Source organism: Microcebus murinus, chromosome 12, assembly GCF_040939455.1.
Source record: "Microcebus murinus isolate Inina chromosome 12, M.murinus_Inina_mat1.0, whole genome shotgun sequence".
NCBI classification, from domain to species: Eukaryota; Metazoa; Chordata; class Mammalia; order Primates; family Cheirogaleidae; genus Microcebus; species Microcebus murinus.
In genome coordinates, this window is record NC_134115.1 from 9,393,345 (window position 1) to 9,416,452 (window position 23,108).

The 23,108-nt window shown below is 45.2% G+C and overlaps 1 protein-coding gene across 1 annotated transcript in view; it reads right to left on the reverse strand.

Annotated features, from left to right (window-relative positions):
* The window catches only part of IPPK (inositol-pentakisphosphate 2-kinase), a 65,227-nt gene that overhangs the window by 37,265 nt on the left and 4,854 nt on the right, over positions 1 to 23,108 (reverse strand). Inside the window, exons 2-8 of the mRNA XM_012747131.2 lie at positions 17,307 to 17,354; positions 15,206 to 15,301; positions 11,968 to 12,034; positions 10,155 to 10,276; positions 8,765 to 8,854; positions 867 to 925; positions 261 to 333 (exon numbers count right to left, since the gene is read on the reverse strand). Of these exons, the coding sequence (XP_012602585.2) occupies positions 261 to 333; positions 867 to 925; positions 8,765 to 8,854; positions 10,155 to 10,276; positions 11,968 to 12,034; positions 15,206 to 15,301; positions 17,307 to 17,354 (555 nt within the window). The remainder of the gene's footprint in view (positions 1 to 260; positions 334 to 866; positions 926 to 8,764; positions 8,855 to 10,154; positions 10,277 to 11,967; positions 12,035 to 15,205; positions 15,302 to 17,306; positions 17,355 to 23,108) is intronic.

Sequence of the window (23,108 nt, forward strand, 5' to 3'; positions counted from 1 at the left end):
GCTTATGGACGGTCTCAGAAAAAAGACGGGCAAAGGTCTGCGGCTGGAAGGTGTAAGCCGAAAGGTGCGTGTGGACAACTGTGTGGACAATGGGGCGTGAGGACCCCCAAAGGGGATGTCAGACATGCAGGATTGTGCCTGAGGCAGCCCAGCCTCTCGCCTTCATCTGTGTGGTCACCCAAATCCCGTCACTAGAGACAGAGCGCATGGGTTCACCTGCAACTCCACCCCAAAACCACCATAAAATGGAAGCAGCTTACCTTAAATATCTTCAAGTTGTTCTGTGCCTCCTGCAGCAAACTCTTCAAGGCAAAGTGCATTCTCTGTTTGTTTCTAGAAGGGGAAAGGGTTGACAAGGTTTAAACGCAGTTGGAATTGACCTATCTCCACACACACACCTGCTTGTGGCTCACAGGTAAGCAGTGCACGGGGCGCACAGCAAAGCTGCCAGGCCAAAGAGTGAGGGGCAGGCCCAGGTGGCCAGCAGAGACCCAAGAGTCCAACCAACGGCTGCAGGCGGCCTCACCCTCGCAGAAGCAGCCACCAGAGTCACACACTTTTCACTATCTGCAGAGTAGCAAGAGGGCGAAGACTTAAACTATAAATTGTGAGGGTCCACATGGGTGGGAGTCAAGGGTTTTTCAAATCTGGTCACAATTTGGATGACGGAAAAACCAGTAAGTCAGCAACCACATCAAGCCGTGAGCACGAAGCCCTGGGGAATTCAGGTGCTCATGGCAAAGGGGAGGAACTCCCCACCCCAGCCCGGCCCTACCTAATAAACGATCCCCCCACCTCACAGGACACCTCCCGCAGGACACCACCCCACCGCCAGGGAATGCGGGATGGGGCAAGTGTTCCCTTACCCTGAGTAGAGATCGAGGGGACAGTATTTACTGATCTGCTTCCACTTCCCAGTTGCTACCTGTGAAAACACCAACAGGAGGGTATCAGATGCCTGGCTGTTGTGACTGCACTGTGCCAACAAGAATACACAGAACAGCGTAAATGATGGAAGACGATTAAGACGGACTGCAGCCCTGCCCTGAAAAGGCGCCACCACCTTTGCAGATGCATGTCACTAAGGAGGGGAGGGGGCCACCAAGCCCAGCACCCCAGGAAACCTCGGCCCGGCTCTGAGACCCAGCCCTTCACACAAGCAAGGAAGAAAGCAGCAGTCACCTTAAAATTACATAGCTAGATTTTGATAATGAGATTAACAAATCTTTAAAGTTATAATATCCAGTAACAGGGAGGATGTGGTTAACAAATGATTTCACGTTGCCAGTGGGAAGATAAACTGGCATAATCTTTTGAAAGGCAACTTGCTGGTACACATCAAAATTTAAAATGCGCATGCCCCCAACGTGGCAAATCTACAAGGAATCTAAAAAAACTAGCATAACGTCAAAAAGTACAGAGATAAGATGTCCACTGCAGTCATGATGATAACAGCAACACCCTGGAGCCAAGGGAGACAGTCACCACCAAGGATGACTCAATCACAGCCCATCCACTCAGTGGGGCCAGCACCACTAGCAGCCTGTTGAGTGAAGGAGTGAATACATGATATAGAGCCACTACCAGAAAGGGGCAGAACTAAGAACCACCAAGATTTAGTCAAGGAAAAAAACAAATGGCAAAACAATGCATGTAGTATGATGTCATTTTTGCTTAACAAAAAAAGTATATGTGCAAATGTACATGCATACATCCAAATATGCACTGAAAAGGTCTTAAAGGATTTACAACAAACAATCCTCAAGGATTATTTAAGTGAAAAAAAGCAATTAGCAGACAAAGTACATACAGCATGATCCCATTTTTTGTCTTATAAGAGTATGTTCATGCACACACAGGCATGCAAACATTAGAACACTGGAGAGAAAGGCATCTCCATATCATTTCTACCCATATCATATGCATATTTTTGTTGGCACAGGAAGAAGTTTAGAAAGATATACAAACTGAAACTATGAGTTAAGTGGGAAGGCAGGTGACCTAATTCAGATAATGTCATATTTTACCAGTTATATGAGCAGCTATTGCTTCACAGCAAAAAATATTTCTTAAAAATCTATCATATATGTTGACAGCAAAAGGGAATGGCTCACATGCTTTCTTTTCCCAAGAGCCTAGAAAGTTATAACTCTACAAAGAAAAGAAGGTAATGTTGGTCAATTTCCAAAGTTCACCAAAATTTTTGATTCTGACCATTTTTGCCAGTTTTCTGAGAAAATTGGCCAAAGACTTGCAACAATCCAGGAAGCACTTACTGTAGTAAGAGTAAGCTTTTTGGCACTATAAATGCCCTATTCCCACCCCGTCTCTAGCTCCAAGGGAACTCTCAAAACCAGCAGCTGCAGTCAGAGTGGAAACCGGCAGCCTGGCTGGCACAGAGCACGCAGAGCAGGGCACGAGCATCTCCTAAGCCTCATTCTCAGGGGACTGCCATCATTCAACCTATCTCTTCGTTCCCAGGAAGATCCCCGTCTGCCAGGTACCCTTCAGTGACCTGACTCAGCTCACCCAATGCAGAAGGCCTTTTTCCCAGGAGCATTTGTCAAAAATATGTAGAGTTTAACTTCATGGCTTCCTGAAACAGTGGAAGCAACAGGCTAAACTAAAGCTAAAAGCAAAAAGCTGAGTAACGAGATGTACACAGAGGCTTTGAAAAGCTCCAACTTATTACTGGGAATCTAGAAAGCCATGCACAGGCTCAGGAAAGACCTAGAAGGCCCTTAGCTCTGAACGGATCTGAGGCTCTGTGGAAGTGGAAGCCAAGGCAGAGCATCAGTCATACTGCTGAGTGTTGAGTGGGCCACAAGGGCACACAGAGCACCTTAGCAAAGCCTAGGAGACTTACTGGTTCCAAGTATTTAAGAAAATATCTATCAAAGTATTAGCTACCCACTAAACCAAATGAGCAGAGACTTCAGTGGCCATACATGACCAAGAATACAGATTTCACAAAATTAGCAGAGAAAAGTCTCTAAAGAAGCAATAACAACTATCACAAGCAGCAATAACAAATCCTCAGGAGCTGGTAGAACTTACTTTCCAGGGTGGCTACATTATATTGTTGAAAATGTCCATTTTCAACAATATAATGCAAAGAAGCAAGAAATCTGTTTCACAAAACATGAAAAGAAACAAAAAAGTATGACCCATATACAAGGACAAAAGCAATCAACAGACTGTCCCTGAGCGCTGGACTTATTCAGACTTAAGTCAACTATGGTAAATACGCTTAGAGTTATAGGAAATCAGGGACAAAGAACTGAAAGGAACAAAGAGAGTAATATCTCAACAAATAGAGTCCATCAATAAAGAGATAGAAACCATAAAAAGAAACCAAATAGAAATTCTGTAGTTGAAACATACAATAACCCAAATGAAAAAGTAACTAGAGCGGCCCAACAGCAGATTGAGCAGGCAAAAGAGATAATCAGTGAATTTCAGAATAAAGCCCAAGAGATCCACACCTAGACACAGCATAATCAAATTATCAAAGGACAAAGACATCTTAAAAAGCAGCAAGGGAGAAGTGACTCGTGTCAGGCACAAAGAACCCTCCTAAGATTAACAGCTGATTTCTCATCAGAAACCATAAAGCCAGAAGGCAGGAATATGACATTTCCCCAGTGCTAAAAGAAAAAGACTGTCATCCAAAAATTCTAGATCTAACCAAACTATCCTTAGAAAATGAAGGAAAAAATAAGACACTGCCAGATAAACAAAGACTATAAAGAATCTGTTGTTAGCAAACCTGCCCTATAAGAAATACTTACTGAAAGGAGTCCTGTAGGCTGAAAGCTACTAGACAGAAACTCAAATCCACAAGAAGAAATTAACAGCACCAATAAAAGTAACTATTAATACATAGGTAAGCATAAAAGAAGATACAAATATATTTTGGGGTTTTTTTCCCTCTTATCTAATTTAAAGGACACTGCAAAGGCCAACAATTACAAATCTGTACTGACACGCACACGATGTGGAAAGATGTCATTTGTATCACAATACCAACACAAAGGAGGGGGAAGGCAGTAAAATTTTTGTATTTTACTGAAGTTAAGTTGGTATTATCTGAACTAGACCACTTAGGTTAAGATGTTAAATTAATACATAGAACTACACAAAAAGTCAACAAGGAAGAAGACTTGAACACTATTTAAAACCAACTAGTCCTAACATATCTATAGAACACTCCAGCCAAAAACAGCAGATTACACATTCTTCTCAAGTGAACATGGAACATTCTTAAAGACAAACCTTATGTTAAGTCACAAAACAAGTCTCAATAAATGTAAAAAGAGTGAAATCATGCAATCAATTTTCTCTAAACACAGTGGAATGAAATTAGAAATCTGTATCGAAGGAAAATTTGAGAAACTCAAAAATATGTGAAAATTAAACACTCCAAATCATCAATGGGTCAAAGAAGAAATCAAAGGAGAAAAAATAAAATAAATAAAAATAAAGGTAAATAAAAATGTATTTATCAAAAAATAAATTAAGGTAAATAAATTGAAAACACAACCTATCAAAGCTTATGGGATGAAGAGAAAGCAGTTAGAGGAAAATTCATAGTTGTAAACATCTATATTAAAAAGAGGAACATTCTCAAATCAATAACCTAACTTTCGACCTTAAGAAACCAGAAAAAGGTAACAAACTAAACCTAAAGCAAGCAGAGGAAAGGAAACAGTAAAGTTAGAGTAGAGTTAAATGAAATACTAAGTAGGAGAGAAAACAGAAAATGAACAAAAGCAAAAGTTGTTTCTTTGAAAGATCAACAAATATGACACAATCCTTTGTCTAGACAGAAAAAAGAGAGAACTCAAATTACTAAAATCAGGAACAAAAGAAGGGACACTACCACCGACATTGCAGAAGTAAAAAGATTATAAAGGAATGTAATGAACAACTGCATGCCAACAAATTAGATGAAATGGACAAATTACTAGTAACACACAACTACCAATAACTGACTCAAAAGATAGAAAATCACAACAGACTGATAATAACAGACTAAATCCATAAGCAAAAATCTACCATAGAAGAAAAGCCCAGGACCAGATGGCTTCACTAGTGAATTCTACCAAACATTTAAAAAAGAATCAACACCAATACTCAAACTCTTCCAAAAAATTGAAGAGCGAAGAGAAGGAAACACTTGCTAACTCATTCTGTGAAGCCTGTTATTACACTAGTTAACAAAGCCAAAGATACCACTAGAAAACTACAGACCAATATCCCTTATGATTCAAAAATCCTCAAAAAAAAAACCCTAGTAAACCAAATTCAGCAGCATATTAAATGGATTAGAGATCATGATGAAGTGGGATTTAACCCACAAATGCAAGAGCGGTCAAACATATAAAAATCAACCAATGTAATATGCCAAATTAATAGAGGAACGCACCTCATGATCTCAGAATCATCTCAATAGATATACGACAAGCATTTCAGAAAATCCAGCATCCTTGCAGTATTAAACAAAAACAAAAACACTCAAAAGAACATCTATGAAAAACAAACAACAAACATTACAAACTCGATGGTGAAAGCCTGAAAGCTTTCTCCCTAAGATCAAGAACAAAATGACAATGTCTCAGTATTTCGTATAACATCATACTAAGCAAGTTATGGCCAGGGCAATTAGGGAAGATAAACATATAATGGGCATACAGTTAGGAAAGAAAGAAGTAAAACTATTTCTATTTGCAAATGATCTAATCATGTATACAGACAATTCTAAGAATCCACACATTAAAAAAAAAATTATAGCAAATGAACAAGTTCAGCAAGGTGACAGTATACAAGATCAACCACCGTCGATCAATTGTATTTCTCACCTTCACCCATTAAAATGACTACTATCAAAAAACCATAAATAACAAGTGCTGGCAAAGTTGTAGGGAAACTGGAACCCTCATACATTGCTGATGGGAATATAAAATGATACAGCTATAAAATGGAAAACAGTATGATGGCTCCTCATAATTAAACCCAGAATTACCACATAATCAGGAATTCCACTTCCGAGTATATACACAAAAAAAATTGAGAGCAGGGAGAGCAGCACTATTCACAACAATCAAAAAGTGGAAACAAACCAAGTTTCCGCTGACTGATGAATGGATAAACAAAATGTGTTGTATATATAGTGAAATATTATTCAGCCTTAAAAAGGAAATTCTGACACATGCTATAACATGGTTGAACTAGGAGGATATTATACTAAGTGAAATAAGCCAGTCACAAAAAGGCAAGTACTATATGATTCCACTTATGTGAGGTAACTAGAATAGTCACATTCATAGAGGCAGAAAGTAGAATGGTGGTTGCCAGGGGGCAGGTTTTAGGAGGAAATGGGCAGTTATGGTTTAATAGGGAAAAGGTTTCAGTTTTGAAAGATGAAAAGAGTCCTGAAGATGGATGGTGGTGATGGTTGCACAAAAATGTGAATGTACTTAATGCCAATGAACTGTATACTTAGTTAAGATGGCAAATTTTATGTCATGTGTATTTCAGCACAATTAAAAATATACATACTTTAAAAATCAATTGTATTTTATATATTACCAATGTGCAATCTGAAAGTGAAATAAAAAAATTTCCACTGACAATAGCATCCAAAAAAATAAAATACTTAGGAATAAATTTAACAAAAGAAGTATAAGACTTAAATACAGAAAACTATAAAACATCATTGAAAAAAATTAAAGACTTAAATAAATGAAAAGACATCCTGTGTTCACAACTAAAGTATTCATACTGTTAAGGTGGCAATACTTTCCAAATTGATGTATAGATTCAATGGAATCCCTATCAAAATCTTAACTGATTTCTTTGTAGAAATTGACAAACTAAAGGCATCCAAATTATAAAGGAAAAAGTGAAACTCTTTATTCATAAATGGCTTGATCCTATATAGAGAAAAATCCAAATAATCCACAAAAATGCTACTAGAATTTAAAAAACCAAGCAAAGTTGCAAGGTATAAGATCAACACACAAAAATCAGTCATTTCTATACACCAGCAATGAACAATCTGAAAGGAAATTAAGGAAGCAATTCCATTTACAATGACATTTATAATATTCCAAAAGAATAAAATACCTAGAAATAAACTTAACAAAAGTACTCAAAGACTTGTACACTGAAAACTGCATGGCTGAAGAAATTGAAGAAGACTAAATAAATGGAAAAATATCCTATGTTCATGAATATTATTAAGATAGCAATACTACCCAAGTGATCTAGAGTCACATAATCTGTCAAAATTCCAACAGCCTTTTTTTTGCAGAAATGAAAAACTGATCTTCAAATTCATATGTAATTGTAAGGGGCCCCAAACAGCCAAAATAATATTAAAAAAGAAGAAAAGCTGGAAGCATGACATTTCCTGATTACAAAATACTTTGGAATATATAAAGAACACCTACAACTCAACAACAACAAAAACTCAATTTTAAAATGAGCAAAAGAGGCTGGGCTCAGTGGCTCATGCCTATAATCCTAGCACTCTGGAAGGCCGAGACGGGAGGATCAATCAAGGTCAGGAATTTGAAACCAGCCTGAGCAAGAGCAAGACCCTGTCTCTACTAAAAATAAAAAGAAATTAATTGGCCAACTAAAAATATATAGAAAAATTAGCTGGGCATGGTGGAGTATGCCTGCATTCTCAGCTACTTGGGAGGCTGAGGCAGAAGGTTTGCTTGATCCCATGAGTTTGAGGTTGCTGTGAGCTAGGCTGATGCCACGGCACTCTAGCCTGGCAATAGAGTGAGACTCCATCTCAAAAAACATAAAATTAAATTAAAAATAAATAAAATGAGCAAAAGAGCCATAATGAGATACTACCCCACAACCATTAGGATGCCTGGAACTACAAAAATGGACAATACTAAACATTGGCAAGGATACTGAGAAATTGGAACCTTTGCACACTGCAGATAGGAATGTAAAATGGTCCAGCTGCTGCCCAAAACAGTCTGGTGGTTCCTCCAAAAGCTAAACATAAGATTACCTTAAGACTCAGCAATTCTACTCCCAGGAATCTATCCAAGAGAAATGAAATTGATGACTCAAACAAGTATAGGTATATCAATGTTCACAGCAGTGCTATTCACAATAGCCAAAAAGCGGACATGTTGGAATTCCAATCAATAGATGAATGGATAAATAATATGCTACCTTCACACAATGGAATATTATTCAGCCATAAAAGGAATGAAGTGCTGACACAAGCCACAACATGGATGAACCTCAAAACATTATGCAAAGTGAAAGAATCACAAAGGCTACAGATTATACGATTCAATTTATATGAAATCCTCAGAATAGGGAAATGCACAGAGAGAAAATAGATTGTTGGTTGCCAGGAGCTAGCAGGAAGGAAAAGTGGAAAGTGACTGCTAATAGGGACAGAGTTTCTTTTTTAAGGTAATAAAAATTTCTGGAGGGCCAGGCACAGTGGCCCATTCCTGTAATCCTAGCACTCTGGGAGGCCAAGATGGGAGGATTGCTCAAGGCCAGGAGTTCGAGACCAGCCAGGGCAACAGAGAGATCCTGTAGGTCTCTACAAAAAAATTAAAAAGTTAGCCAGGTATGGTGGACACGGCTGTAGTCCCAGCTGCTAAGGAGGCTGAGACAGGAGGATCGCATGAGCCCAGGAATTTGAGGTTGCAGTGAGCTGCAATGACACCCCTGTACCCTACCCAGAGCAGCAGAGCCCACACGTCAGTCTTCTCACCTTGAGGTGCTGGTGCATGCAGTAACGACAGACTTTATGCTTCATCTCATGTGTGACATCACTCGAGAAAGGAATAAACCCACATTTTGGCTGTAAAATAAACAAAGAGGAAAAAATGCTTAGGAAGAAATCACGTACCTTTAAATAGACATATCACTAACTTCAAGAAAAGTACAGCCAGTGTCAGGTGTACAGGTCCCCAAAAGCTGTTTTCATTTTTAGCTCCCGGTTGGAACACCACTTCCCTCATCACATCATACAAACATTTCTGCCTCTACAGCACCCACGGCCAGAACTCTCACTGGGGGAGATAGGGGGTGCCTCTGTGCTGGCTTGACACAAGCACGACACAGAGCAGCTTTGTGCTTCCATTAAAGAATGTAACTAGAAGATTCTCAGGACTGGAGATGGGCCCAGGGCTCACAGCTCCAAGAAACACAACCATTGTTCCCGCTGATACTAGCGTGTGGTGTGGCAGGGGCCCATCTGATAGTTGCTAGGCTCCCAGAATGGCAGGGAACCCCAGCTACTGCCTCTCGGCACACACAATAAGACCAGCGCTCAGCCTCGGGTGCTGAGAATGCGCTGGAGAAGCAGAACAGCCACCCACAAGGACCACGAGGCACAAGTGTTCAGGCCAAAGGCATGACCCAGAATCACTGCCCGAGAGGTTTGGAGGAAGGAGACAGATAATGGCGAGGACATGTGGGGCAGCTTCCTGAGGCGCCCCAGTGACCACTCCCAACGTGGGCAGCGGAGAGCTGAAGCAAGGGGTCCCCTGGCCTTATCCAGCCCCTCTGCCCTGCACCAGGCAAGAAATTCAGGACTTTGGCACCTCTGAGGGTCACACTGGCCTTTGTGCCTCCAGGAAAATCCTTTCCGAGAAGGACAAGGAGAGTACCGCAGTCTATAGGGCAGCCCACACACGGGGCTCCTGCAACACAGTGAGCAGCAGCCAAGCACCAAGGGGCGCAACCAGAGAGGCACAAAGGCAGGCCAAGACCCTGGCCAGCTGCACTCTCTGAGGACGACGGGGCTGGGGCTCGGGCCCAATGCACTTCCCTCTGGCAATCCTGAACCAGGGATTGTCCTAGTTCCCGCATGCAGGACAGGCTCTCCTGTCATCAGCTCCCAGGAATGAGCCTAAACCTGGGGTCTGGGAGTCTGTGGGAGGAACCGGAGCATTGGGATGCAGTGACAGTTCTGGAAGGAAAGGGAAGCAAGCAGGGCTCCAGGACCCAAGGGTGCCAGGACCTCAGAAGGGGCCACAGGCCCCAAAGAACATGTTTCTGTGGGAACACATATAGCGGGCAGATGACTCTCAGACTTACAACCCAGGACTGACCTTTCCCCTTTTACCCACATCATTTCCCCCTCAACAAAAGATCACCTTTATCTCTACACACAGAATCGGCCAGTGCTCTGCAAAGTGGTAGGTCTGAAGTCTGGTTAAATTGGGAAGGCACATAGCATAACCACTGAGAGTATCCAGGTCCTTGTCACAGCGAGACTCTGGAAAACACAGCAAGAGTCACATTCGAGCATCAGTACAAGAGATGAGAAGAGCCCTGCCCAAGACAGATCCCACCTTATCCCTGGCTTTTGGGAGTCATCTCTGAGGCTGATGAGAGCTTTGTGTTTACCTGGGAACTTGAGGACACACAGTAGCAGAGCGGTTCATGGGGGAGTCCTTTGGACCACATGGGCAGTTAGCTGTGTCTATGTGTCTGAGCCCCACTAAAAACACTGGACACTGAGGCTAGGTGAGTTTCCTGATTGGCAACATCCCACGTGTGCTATCACACATCATCGCTGGGAGATTAAGTGCTGCCCGCACAGCCCCCAGGGAGAGGACACCCAGGAGCTTGTGCCAGGGCTCTCTCGGACCCCTCCCCTGTGCCTCTCCCCTCGGCTGGTTCTACCTTTATCCTTTTGCCGTAATAAACCATATCCATGAGTAAAACAGTGAGTTACGTGGGTCTTTCTAGCAAATTACCAACCCTGACAGTGGTCTTAGGAATCCTCAAATGTGCAGTTGTCAAAAGTGAGGGTGGTCTGAGGGATGGTCCCCTAATTCCATGACTCCTTTAGCCCAGGAACTGGGAAAGGAAGGAGACTGCAGCCTCTATGCTCTTATCAGAGCTGGCCCTTCCCAATCCCCGGGGCATCAATATGACCGCAGCATCCACTACACTGGAAACTTGTGCGGACAGAGCCTAGGCTCCAGGCACCCGAGATGGGCTTCCCTCCTTTTACATATGAGCCTTATTCCTGATCACTATAAGGAAGGGCAGCATGGTTCTTATTACTGTGAAATGGTAAACCTTTGACTGTTAAAAAATACAAGGGGGAAGCTGAGCGGCCAAGCAGCTGAAGGCAGCACCCTGGCCAGCCTCAGTCTGCCCTCCAGGAGATGAGGAACCGAGCCGAGATGCTGTCCTGCGGTTTCCCACCTCCCTGACCTTTCCCAGCATGCAGCCTGTTCCCCCTGCCCCAGCCAGAGACTTCAGACACAGAGAATCGTTTGCTTTCGAATCAGGAATAAATCATTTCCAAATCAAATCAGGAAAAAACTATAGTAGCCAATTCCACACCCTCATTGCCTCAATGTGCTCTAAGAAGAGGCATCTCCACCCTCAATACTGACTGAACTTTACCTCTTTGATCAGTAACTGTGGAAAAAAGCTTTGACATGGTTCCTGCCCACAAGGCCACCAGCAAGTGTGGGAAAGGTGGGAGTGGGGGTAATGACTACGGAACTCCCCTTGTTTCCCTCTTCCCCAGGAGGACAAGCACCTGGCCTAGACTCTGGCTGGGGCAGCTCCCAGCCTGCAGCCCCTCCTGGGTCTGGCCCTCCCTCCTGAGGCTCAGGTCACCTCGGTTTCCTTTTGACTTTCTTCCAGCCCCCTAGACCCTCTCCTGCCCTGGGACTCCCCCAGCTCCTTCACCTCCCTCTTCTCCCACCTGCTGTCTTATGGTCTTGTATTAATTAGCTCTTAGTGTCGCATATTCTGTGCAGTGCTCTAGTTTTCTGATGCACAGAATTATACCTACGTGCTCCCAGGATTTCTACATGATAATGAAATTTCTGGCAACAGAATTGTTGAATACTGCGTGTGCCTAACACAGGTGATCATTTCAAATACTTCTCAAATGGAATATTTTAAATCACAAACAATATTCCTAAATTAAAGCACCCTTACCTGGTCTTTCGGCCTGTATCTTTAAACAAAGCTGTTTCACAAACTCTAAAGGCAGCTGAACAACTTCCTGTAAGGAAAAACATGAAATACTCAATGTGGATTGCAATATGTGATGCAGACACCCTTACTGCCACAGAACTGTATTTTACATGTATTTTATCACAATAAACAAAAAGTTTACAGCTAAAAAAAATTCCATGTGTGGGTTTTGGGAATAAAAGCTACTGTATCATTTTCACAACATGTCCAGGCTAAACAAAGATGCCAACATTTCAATGCGCTTAGTGCAGATGGCTCTCCTCACAGCAGCCGGGTCCAGTCATGGTGACCAGCCTCACAGCCAATGTCTCCCACCACAGAGCATCCCTTCTGGGCCTTACAGCACCTACAGACACAGAGCAGGCGCCTGAGGCAGTTCTCAGACCACATGGAAGATCCTCACTGACTCCTCAGACAGACCTTGAAGGCCTCAAGTTCCCACCAAAGGATGCAGCTCAGCATCCGATCAAGCCACTGATCTCAGTGAGACAGCCTCTGCCTCAGTGTGGCCAATACCCAGCATGTCCCCCCACTTGGTTTTTCTTTGCAACTTCCCAAATGAAAGGGTTTTTATTTAAGCCCTGTTGCTCATCATCTTCCCTGTCTTCTTATATTTCCAAGGTGGCAGAATTGTGACTTCTGAAAAAATCCCAAAGGGACAGAGCAGAGGAGACCAGCTAGAACAAGAATGCTGGGATCCTGCCCGTGGAGAAACCATGCCTTCCTCGCCAGACCCACGCCCTTCCGTCACCCACCCCGCTCCAGTCAATGGTCTGCTCCCAGCCTGTGGCGCCAGTGTCACTTGTGATTTTGTCATTTACCTAAACATGCTATAAAGTACCGAAAGGTGACTTACTAAAAAAACTTAGTACTGAATTAGGTGAAGTGAAACAAAAGAGTAGGAAATGTAAAAATTCAAAAGTGCAAAACATAGATCATCTCACAAAAGTCCAAGTTCTTGCTTCGTTTCAAAGAAAGCAAAAATACGAAAGGCACAGACACCATATGAGAAGGGTCACCAGGAACTACATTGAGCTCCTCATTCTAGAAATGCCTTTGCCCCCACCCCAGGGCACACATGGCTGGAGACACAGAGCCACACAGATCTCGGGTCCACACGCAGCGACAGACCTCTGCATTGCTGTCTGCCCACAGCCCCAGCCTGAGTGCACAGGAACCAGGGGGAAAGACCTAAGTTTCTTCCAGACAACTTTACATTACTGATTTTATGAGTATATCTGTGTTTTAAGTCAAAATAAACTGCTTACAGTAGCCATCCTCTTAAAAGTTTGATGTTGCTGAGAGTGGACGATACCATCTGTCCAACCAGGCAAGGACAGTGACAACCAGCTCCTGCACGAAGCATTCACTTAAAAAGAACCAGAGGTAAAGCCCACAGAATTCCCCTCCTGGCGTTGCAACCTGAGCGCGGAGCTGAGGGAGGCAGGCGTGGCACTGCCCTCAAAGGGATGGAGGGATGGTGCTCAGAAGGACAAAGAGCCACCAATCTGGCTGTCCCCTCACCCCTCAAGGGCCCAGCCCAGCCAACATGTCAGCATGTGAAGTTCAAACAGGGAGTAGAGGCTGGCCCCTGGTGGTGGCCGGTAACAGGAGGATTTGGTCCACAGAAGCAAGGTGGACCTTCTAAACTTTCCAGTACTTAAGGAGCAATATCTGGAGGAACGAGGAGAGCAGCCTCTACCTTACTCCCTGTCTCCTAAATGCTCCAGCTCCTGTGCAGATGGGTCTAGACCGACCTCACACCCACTAGGCAAGGCCAGGAGCCGGGGTGTGTCTGTGCTGTCTCTGTCTTGAGATCTCATCAAGAGGGCTGGTTGAGTCTTGTCCCAGGACAAACAGGATGGAAACACTCTGCTTTGCCTAACTCGCTGACACATCCGTTCTTCTCTCTCACATGGTCTTGCACAGCCCTGCCAATGTGGCCACCTGAGGGGCACAGATCTGCCTGCAATGTGCTCTGTGCCCATTTTCCCACTGCACCAGAGTCCAGCGACTGTCCTGTCAGGGCATGGTCACCTGGAGCAAAAGGAAGCTCTGTTTCACTCTGGCAGGTGTCTTGATGCAGAGAAGATAGGCTAATAGGTGACCCTGTGGGTTGAGCACTGTTCACTGTGGGTTCATTTACTGTGACCCTTCGAGCTGAGGATAAAACAGAGCCTAAGCCAGAGCCAGAGTGCTCTCTGCTCAAGATGCTCCTGATCCTGTCCCCACGCGCAAAGCAATGCCCTTTCCACTGGGACACCACCACTAGGATTCCCGCATCTACCATGGCCAAAAAGTGCCATGGCCACTGAGCCCTCCCTTCCAGAGAGAGGTCTAAAATCTACAAGACCAGAGACACTCCCACTTGGACAAGACGAGCCCAGGCTGCTAGGGTGGCAGCATTCCAGCAGATCACACCACAAAGAACAGTCTTTCCTTGAGGGGGAAACTGGACATCGGCACAGACACCGTCCAAGGGACATGTCCTGTATAAGAACTGCATGAATCCTCCTAAAAGGGAAAACGTCACCTCCACAAATACCACAACAGTGCCAAAAACCAGCCAGAAGCAAATCTTGCACCCTCAGCAGCCAAGCAGGACCGAGGGGCCTGTCCAGGCTTTAGGACTGCAGATCTGCTCAAAGAACAATCCAGGCAACAGGTGGGCCTGGGCTGGCACCCCGGTCCTCCCACAGACCTGGACTAAGAAGCAGCAGAGCCCGGCACAGACAGCAATGCCAAGGGCTTGCACAGCTTTTCTTCTAAACCCCAGCTTTTAAAATCCCGCTGAGCAGCTAGGACCCCCCCCCCTTAGTGTGGTAAGCAGCACCCCCCTACTCATCCAAACGTGCCCCTGAGGGCAAAGAGCAAAGCCATCCCTCAGGCTCAGTGCTGCTGGATGCTACCAGAGAGCCCTCCCCAAGCAGGGGCCTCCAGGAGGGATGGGGGGAGATGGGATCCAGTGGGGGTGGGGGAGGGGCAGCAGCACACGTGGACTCTCTGAACCTCATGCTTCTCAGCTAGGAAAGGGAAATTGCAGTATCTGCTCTGTTGCAGTGAAGGAGAAAAGCACTTGGAGACTCTAAGTGTACCAGGGTTATTGTTAAGCACAAAGTCCAAGAAATCACCAGGAAGTTGGTATTATTAATACAAAACGGGGCCATGAATTCAGATAACATGAATAAAAAGCACTTACCCCACAATGAACATAGTTCTCCCCCAAAAATTCTTTCATGACATTTTGGCCAAAATCCACTATGTTCTGCAGGTGCTGAAATATCTCTTCTGAGGTCTGTAAGAGACAAGAACAGGACAGCCAGAGTTGCAAGATCTCCCAGCAGAGTCCCCCTGGGACTCAGAAGAAGGTCTTTCTTCTGCTGCACTCCCAGATGCCACGTGACTTTGGCAGGTCACAGTCTGAGGCCCACGCTCCTCCCTGCCCTCCTCCTCCCACAGCCCCACATGCACCTTCTGAAGAATCTCACATCCAAAAGTTATCGGGTGCTTAGATTTTACTCTTTAGTCTCTAAATGCAGCATAAAATATTCTCTTCCCAGTCAGCAGTTCCTGAACAGTCAAAAAGCTGGTGAAACTGGGTGAGACAGGAAATCACGCCCATGTCCCTAAAACTGTCCCAAGGGTGAGAAGAGATGTCCAAAAAGGCTGGACTGGTGGGGTGTCGCTGTGCCCTGTGGGTCTGCCTCGTTCGTGGGGTCTCATCCAGGGCAGGCCTGGAGATGCCCAGCACCTGACTCACACTCAGGAAGGTCCTAAGACTGAGGAGCCATCCCAAGCTCATAGCCCCTGGAGAACTCACCACCCACATCCAGCCTTGCCCTGCACAGCTGCAGCATGTGCAAATGTCCTATGGCTTGTGCAACAGGATCCGGTCAGAACTAAGCCCGACAGAAAACTCCAGAACATACCCAGTAGACCAGGACAACTGTGGTCACAGCTTCTGACAAAAACACCCCACATGCAACAAAAGAATGACCACATATGTCTCCACTGATAATGTAGTGTGTCACATTCTGCGACATACAGGAGAAATAGAGCAAGCTGCTGCCTGGGTGGACAGCCCCTTCAGTCCACACAGGAGGATCTAGCAGGAATTCCACAGATGCCAGGCCTCTGGGGATCTGAGCCCGGTGTGGGCTGGGTTCTGTGGTCACTGAATGGGGAAAAGAAGGGGACAGAAGAGGCTGGTGGCAGCCACAGGGACACTGTTTCCACGGGTCGCGCTCCCCAGAAACAGCCACCCACGCCCATGTCTCGTCCACAGCTGAGGCAGGAACTGCAGGATGCTGGGCCCTCTGTCTTCTTTTGCCTGCCTGCTCCATCCCCACCCAACAGCAGCACCCCAGCTCTGTCCCAGGCCCCCTCCCCTCTCTGAAACAAACCCTGTGCTGTGCCCACATGCACCATCAGGGTGGCCTGCCATCACCACCTGCCACTGTCCCCCAGCAAATGTCCCCTTTCCTTTCTCTCACCTCTGCCCTCACACACCTCACAAGACGGTGACTTATCAATCCCATACCCTCGTCCTAAGCCCAGCTCCTGTTGTCCCTCGTCACAGCCACCTCAAACTTGATCTGTCTGCCCCCCACTGTGAGGCAGCCACCCTCCCAGAGGAACCCCCAACTTGGCCACGTGTGCCTCCTCACAGGATCTGCACACATGAAATGGTGATAAAAGAAGGGCTGTGGACACAGGAAGCCTCCACGACTAGCCATTTGCCTCTGTGACCAAGGGAGACTTCTACAGAAAGCCATAACCTGGGAGACGAGACATGGCTGCAACGGTTTCCTGCAGGTAGTCAGTCCACAGTACTTGCTGGGATGACAGTGAATAGAAGCCTACTGAGCCATCTCACCTCTCCCGCTGCAACTTTTAACACAGATTGTCTATCACATTGCAGATGCTATTTTCACAGATTCAACTGCACAGATGGGGAAACTGAGGCAGCAGGTGCCTTGGCAAGGCAAAGCTGAGACCTGGTCCTGGGGTCCTCTGAACAAGTGGGGCCCTCAGAACAGGACCTGCACGCTGGGCCAGGGTGGCTTCTGGCTCAGCACTAAATGGACCTGACACAATGATACACAGTGACACCTTGGGCCAAACTACTGAGGCCCAGCAGGTTTTATGTCAGGAATGATGGACACACAACTTTCTGCACTAAATGCTTGTGTCATATTTAAATTTCTACAATTAGCATTAATACTTCTGCATCAGAAAAAAAATCTAAGTTTTCTTAAATAAATGTTGTGATGACCAGGTGGCAAACCCACCAATCTTACCTTCTTCCTATTTGGAGGAAACTTCAGAAAACGCAGCACAACACGGCGCTATTGGAAGACAAAACAACGTCTGATTAGTACTGGTCCAAGCTTGGGCACGGGGGTCTGTGGCCATGGAGGAGCTGGGACAGCTTGAGGAGTCCCGCCCTCAGCAGACAAAGCCCACAGCAAGGAGGCTCGGAAGCCTCTGGGGAGATGAGGCCAAGGCTGGCCCACATCGCGGTATGCTGGGAGGCTGTGCACAAGGAAAATCTGCAGCCTTTGACACACTGGGAGGGCCACTCCCAGGAATTTATCTTAAGGAAATAATTAAGGAAGCATAAAACACTGTAGCTACTTTGTATAAAAGCACAGTTTAAATTTCAAACAAAATGGAAACCCAAATGTCCAATAATAGTGAGATGGCTAAATACAGCAGGACACATTTCAAACCATGGAATACCAACCATGCAGTCATTTACAAGAAAATAAGGAAGATCAGTATTTATAGACACAGATGTACAGTCACCATATATTGCTGAATGATAAAGATTACTGAATAGGGCTTATAGAATGAGCCCATTTTCATAAAAAGACAAAATACACACACATATATGTACATATATGTATACTTCCATTTACATAAAGTCCCAAACAGGTAAGACTGAGCCCTTGTGCCCATCCCAGGACATGCAGGTACAGTCCTGAGGAAGGTTCTAAAAGACACTGATCTTGGGATTATGGATCCACTTACATTGTGAGAATTAAGCTATACTCATATTATCTGAACACTTTTCTGTAGGTATGTTACACTTCAAGTTTTGAAATAAAAATTTTAAAGTGTATGATCTGTTTATATAAAAAAGTCTGAAAAGACATTCGGCACAAGTTTATCAACATCTCCAGGTAGCAACAATTATAATAATTTTTAAATTTCTGCTTATTTTGAGTATTCCAATTTTTTAATGGTCAAAAAAATACATTGTAATAACACATATTATACGTGGGAAGGAGAATGTGCCTGGGAGGGGCTCTATCCCTTACAAGGGTGGGAGGTCAGATGCTGTCAGGAGCCACGGGGCCACAGGACAAAATCTCAGCAGGGGTGGGAGGAAGCAGGACACATTGGCGAGGGCTTAGAATGTGCTAGACCAAAAGATGCCTAAGGAGCAACAAAGGCCCTACAGAAACCAAATCAGTCTCCTCTGCCAAATCCACACGCCCCCGCCCCACCCTCAGACAATGCATACTACTCCTCTTAAAACCCAGTTGTTCCAGTATGGGCCGCCAGGTCCCTGGCACCCTCTTTCTGAGTTCTAGTTTCCAGTTGGTGTGATGCACCTGGTTCACTGCTCATCTGCTGGATAGCTGTCCCCTCCTTCAACCCCAAGCCTAGACTTGCAGAAGCCATGGTCATTGCCAAGCATGCTGCTGCCGTCCCCTCCCCAAGTCCAAGGTGGGCATTGACAATCGCTCATGGGAATCAACTGGGTAAGGTCCATTATAACAGAATTATAATTCCATCAACATTCAAGGAAAGACAGAAGCTGATCTGCAGAAATCCTAATTCTAAACAATTTCCCAGAAACTTACCCTCCTAAAAGTACATCCACTCCTCACCTGGACCTGATGGTGCTATTCTGCTCAAGAGCGTGCCCACCGGTTCCACCAACAGTGAGGCACCAAATGCGGTGCACCTCTCCTCTGACAGCTGGCGGGCTGTCAGCAACTTGCTACTGACAATGTGTGTGACTGAGGGAAATTAATTAGTTTACCAGGGTAAGTCTGGTCATGTTAGAAATAAGCACAATGATTTCTGTCATGATGTTTGAAAAAAAATGAAATAAGCGCAACGAGAAAACATACTAAATCCCCGATCAGCACAGACCGACCCGTGCTGCCATGGAACAAGCTCTCGCTCCGTCCCCCATGCAGGGAAATCCCCCTCCACAGGAGCCGTGCTAACTCACCACCAGCTTCTCGTACGGGCTCCTACGGCATACAGAGGAAAGCAAGGTCTCTCTTGATTTTCCAAGGAACTAACTAATAAGCTGCACAACAGACCTTTGTGGTTACGCAGGCCTAACAGGGTGATGTCAGGACAATACTCACGAGCTTTCCCGTAGCAAGAATTCCCCACTGTAGCCTCAGAGGAAGGAGTTCTGTGGGCCCGTGAAAAGAAATACCAACCATAGGAACATAGGAACCCTCTCACCTGGCAGTGTTCCCTACTGATACATTCTCAGATTTCCAAAGTTCCACGCCCCTGCGTTCCTAGTAAAGGCAGGAAAAACTGGACTTTTCTTTTTATTTACAAATGGAAATTACAGATTTCCTTCGATTATTACACATAAAAAACCCATTAACATCAAGTATTAGTTAATTCAGAAAGCTATTGTCTGGTCTATCTAAAAGAAAATTTTTCAAAACCAAATTGTACAGGGCACTATACAAAGAAAAATTGTATGCAGGTCCCAGGAGAAAAAAACATCAGAGCCAAAATAACTGCAGGGCTTAGTCCTCACTCCTTCTTGCCAATAATAAATAACATAACTGTTCCCATTAGCACTTATTAAGATCAATAATAATAATAATAATTATTGCAGGTAATAACAATAACCAGCAGGTGCTGAGCACCGGCATGTCAGGACCCAGGCTACACTCCTAAGTTTCATCATCTCCACTCACCTCTCCCTCCAAGGTGGGCAACTCAAGTCCCAGTTTATAGAATGAAGAAAATGAGATTGTATGAGGACAGATCAAGTCTCAGAGAACCAGGTCCTGCCTTGCTGGCCAGCCAAGCCTCGGCCTGGAGACAAGCCTGAGATCAAGGCTTTGACCCTAAAGGTCAGAGCTGCTGTGGGTCCTAGGGAGGTTCCACATCTTTCCAAGTGTTAGTCTCCTTGCTGTTGCTGAGTCGCCCATCAGGGGCTGGGGGCGCTGGCTGGAGAGCTGCCCCCAGAGGGTGTGGGCACAACCTTGCTAGGCCTGAGCCGCTCTGCCCTCCCAGCCCTACCCTCTCATGTCCATCACAGTGGCTTAGCCACCACCTCCATGCACTGTGGCTCGGTCTCCCTACTGTCACCCACAGCAAATCTGCTTTCCCTTCCCATTAGAGACCTAGAACCTCGACCAACTGAGAAAGTCTGAATGTTGTGATATGTCCATTTCAAGGTAAACTGTGCTTTCTCCACCCACTCATTTGCCATCCAAAAACTATCACCAGAAACCCACCAACCTACCCCCAGGGAACTGAAGTCTCAGCTTTAAAGGCCAATTTTAATCAATACCAATGCTCAGACAGCTCACCTACCCTGTACAACCAGTGCCAACTGCTCCATGTGAGGGGCCCGACCAGGCTGGGCTGGCTGAGGTGGGTAGTCCCCAGGAGTGCCAGCCAGAGGGCTTCAGAGACACGCAGGCCACAGGGCCCCACAAGACCCATGCAGGTGGATGGTAGAGAACAGCTAAAAAAATCAACAGTGTACCAGTTCTCATTAGCGGAAAGACACAATGAGTCCGAGAGGCACCCAGGTTGGAGGAGCAGGATGGACACAGCCACCCAGGGGAATTCAACAAAAGAGCCCACCCCATAGGTTCCAAGCTCCTGCCATCACATCAGGTCTTAACCAGTTCTGGAGGAAATGATTCTTCCTTTTAAACCAAGTATCACAAACCAGATGTTTAAAATTTACCTTCTTCTTAATGTCTAGGATAAAATGCTAAAAGTGAAGAAAAAGGGATAAGTTTAGAAGAGAAGAATCTTCCTTGGTAATCTAGTGGCTAAGATTAAAATCTGTTTTCTTTTTTTTTAATTAAATTAAAAATAAAAAGAAGGGAGGAACTTGACATTTCTGTAGTCTGAGGGCTGGGGCGTTTGTTAATGAGAGCAGACACTCACTTAAGCAAGGCCCAAGACACACCTTTCTGTCTCCGTAACAGGGAAGCTCACACCTTGGAAAACTAGTTGAGAATCAAGGATTTTAAAAAGGTGAAAAAGCCAACCAACAGGAAGAACAAGAGGCATGACACACACACGCACTAAATAACTTCAAAATGTAAAAAGTGAAGAGACACAACTCGTCACTTATAAAAGTGGCAAAAAACATTTCAGTAAAAATTGCTCAGGGCTTGAGAGGGTCCTGGGCTGCAGCAGGAGAGTAGATGGCATGGCCATGTGGAAAGCAGTTTGTGATATGTGCCAAGGGGCCCGATCCGCCCAAGAACCCAGCCAGAAGTGCAAAGACTCAGGTACAAAAACATTCAGCAAAGCCCAACCACATGGACACCCAACAATACAAGACTGGAAAGACCCTGACCACCCTACCTACATGTGTGTGAAGGATTTTCTACATGTTTGTGCTGTAAGGTTAAGTGAAAAAAGCCCAAAACAGAAACACATAGTATTCTTAACTACCCAATGAAAGCACATATAATCATGTGCCACATAACGATGTTTCACTCAAAGATGGGCTGCATATATGACAGTAGTCATACATGCATTTTTACTGTACCTTTTCTATGTTTAGATACACAAATACTTCCCATTGTGTTGCAATTGCCTACAGTATTCAGTACAATAACATGCGATACAGGTTTGTAGCCTAGGAGCAATAGGCTACACAATACAGCCTAAGTATGTAGTAGGCTCTACCATCTAGATTTGATGTTTGCACAACATGAAATCACCTAAAGACACACTTCTCAAAATGCGTCCCCCTTGTTAAGTGATACTTGACTATAATTAGAAAAATACTAGAAGAAAGTGCACCAAAGTGTTAACAAAACTTATTTTCTTAATGGGAAACATTTGGTGTTTTTAACTTCCTTCCTTCTAATACTGTATATTTTCTGGACAGAGGGAGGAAGCAATAATTGATATTAAATAAAAAGCCACAAAAATACAAGACCTTAAAAGGACACCTGCCAATGTGAAGCCTGAGGGAGGGACCTTATGGGTGCAATTAAGGCTACCAAGTAGAGAACCTATCAGGAAAGATGAGGAGGACTTTCCTGCCACGCACAGGGCACTCATGTTGGGGAGGAGGGGATGTCACCCACTAAATCAGTTGTCCCAGAGACCCCTGTCAAAGGACAGGGACCGAGGTCAATTTTTCCATCAGGGTAAGGAGACTAACCAGGAAAGGGGCTCCCTAAAGACCCCTAAAAAGTGAGATCAGGCAACTTTCATGGGAAGGGAAGACAGAAAAACAGAACAGCAGCAGGTATCACCCCTCAGGATGCTGCCCAGCCTTCTAGAAGCTGCACTCAACTCTGGCTTCTCGGGAATGGTGAAGAGGACTCCCAGGCAGGAGCTGTAGGGAATCCCAAATGTCCTGTCTCATTAGGTCACCCTCGCTACAGACCCTCCTCATCATCACCCTGCTCTGCCCTAACCAGACAAGGAGGCCATCTGGGCTCTGTCAGTCACCAGGGGCATGAGGTAACCAAGTCGCTGACCTCTGGTGGCACAAACAGAAATGCATCTCCAGGACCTGCAGGACTGAAGACAGGACAAGCAGGGCTGTCCTGCTGGGCTCTGGCAGGAGGCATTCCAAATGGTGTAGCCTGGCTTCAAGGGGAACTTACAGCCTCAGACAGACTCCAAAGCCGACTCAATGGAGGATGAAGATGTTACATTGGAAGATGCCTATGGAAGAAGGGAGTCCAGTACACTACAGGCAAAAACAAAACAAGGAGGCCAGACAGGGGCACAGCAGGCACCAGTCCTTGTCCAACCTGAACAAGTCACATCTTTCCCAAGCTTCTGTGGCTCTATCTCAATCTCACAGCATCTGTCACAGGACTGAAGTTGGGGGAAGG